General features: G+C 43.5%; 1 protein-coding gene across 1 annotated transcript in view; it reads left to right on the top strand.

The window, feature by feature from the left end:
• The window catches only part of Tut7 (terminal uridylyl transferase 7), a 51639-nt gene that overhangs the window by 6704 nt on the left and 43191 nt on the right, over positions 1-1744 (top strand). Inside the window, exons 3-4 of the mRNA XM_026782935.1 lie at positions 211-327; positions 656-833. Coding sequence (XP_026638736.1) covers positions 211-327; positions 656-833 — 295 coding nt within the window. The remainder of the gene's footprint in view (positions 1-210; positions 328-655; positions 834-1744) is intronic.

Here is a 1744-nt window from a genome sequence, read left to right as displayed (position 1 = left end):
AGGGAGTTCCAGGACAGGCTCCAAAGCTACAGAGAAACCCTGTCTCGAAAAACAAAACAAAACAAAACAAAAAAAAAGAGTCACCACCATTGTAGGTAGGCAAGAGTGATGTTCAGTTTTGAAGTGTTGGGGAAACCATTCTTCTGGCTAATTTTTTGTTTCTCTAAATGTTTGGAGATACATCTTTTTGTCAATCTTTTCAAACTGTAGCGACCACGAAATTGCCCTACAGCAAAGTACACCTGCAAGCTGTGTGATGCTCTGATCGACTCCATCCCGTTTGCTCATAAGCATATCAAGGAGAAGAGGCACAAGAAGAACCTCAGGGTGAGTCTGGCTTCCTTACACCCCAGAGACTGCAGGGTGGCCCTGTGCTTTCCCCAGTACTGAGTCAGGATGTAGGAAGCCCCTGGCAGGAGGCACATGATGTCTGTTGTTCATCCATGTTCTTGTCTCCTTATTCCTGCCTGCTCCTTCCTGTCCATATTAACTACATGGTGCGTGCCTGGGTGTGGGTGTGGTAGGCTGAAGACCACCATGTCTAAGATAAGGAAAGCACAGAAGAGTCCAGAAAATTCTGCAGGGTACTGTCTCAGTGAGAAGTGAAAGGCCAAAGTACATATGAATCTTTTTAATCTTACCATTGACGTTACAGGAAAAGCAGGAGGAAGAGTTGCTCACCACGCTGCCCCCGCCCACACCCTCCCAGATAAAAGCAGTCGGCAGTGCCGTTGACAGAGTGGTGCAGGAGTTTGGTTTACACAATGAAAACCTGGATCAAAGGCTAGAAATCAAGCATGTCATGGAAAGTGTCTTCCAGCACAAACTACCAGGTATTTTCTAGATTTCATTGTTTCTGTTTAGCAAGAGTACCTCACAGTTAACGTACTTCACCTAATAAGAATTAACTTAGGCCAGGCGATGGTGGTGCTCGCCTTTAATCCCAGCACTTGAGAGGCAGAGGCAGGAGGATCTCTGTGAGTTTGAGGCCAGCCTGGTCTACAGAGTGAGTTCCAGGGCAGGCTCCAAAGCTACACATAGAAACCCTGTCTTGGGGTGAGGGGCAGGGAGAGAATTAACTTATAGCCTGGGCACTGGGCTGCTGCCTATAATACCAGCTTACCAAGGCTCAGGTCAGTGGTCCCAAGCTTGAGGCCAGCCTGGACTACATAGCCAATCCCATCTCCAGAAACAAGGCATTACTAGGACTTTTTTTGCTACATCAGAAAACGCCCATTTTTAGTGTTCTGGTGTTGGTGGTGTTTTGGTATGTGTGGGCAGTGGGGAAGAGGAGGGGTAGTGTTAAATGAACATTAAAATTAGCATAGGGGTTTTAAGTTTGTTTGTTTGTTTGTTTTGCAGTACTGAAAGCAAACCCAGAGCCTTTTGCAAATGTTAGACATGTGCTTTGATATTGGCTGAGCCACATCCCCAGCTCTTATTTTTTAACTAGCCTTATTTATTAGACTATTTTTATAGCATTAGAGATGAAATCTAGAACCTCATACATACTAGGAAATTCCACTATACTGAGCCCTAGCCCAGTTCATCAAAAAGGTATCCTGAAGTAATTTTTAGGTTATATGTGTCAAAATAGAATTATATTCAAATGTACATGAAAGAATTGTATAGAAACTGGGTTTTGAAGCCTAGTGCATATTATGTGCTATTGTTTTGTTTACTCTTGCAATGATTTCCAAGTTGTGTCTGTCTTTTGCCTCTTTATTCTTTTTTTTTTTTTTTT

Source organism: Microtus ochrogaster, chromosome 16 (assembly GCF_000317375.1).
Source record: "Microtus ochrogaster isolate Prairie Vole_2 chromosome 16, MicOch1.0, whole genome shotgun sequence".
Taxonomy (NCBI): domain Eukaryota; kingdom Metazoa; phylum Chordata; class Mammalia; order Rodentia; family Cricetidae; genus Microtus; species Microtus ochrogaster.
Note: the sequence above shows the minus strand (reverse complement) of the source record. Positions and strands in the feature narration are given on the sequence as shown.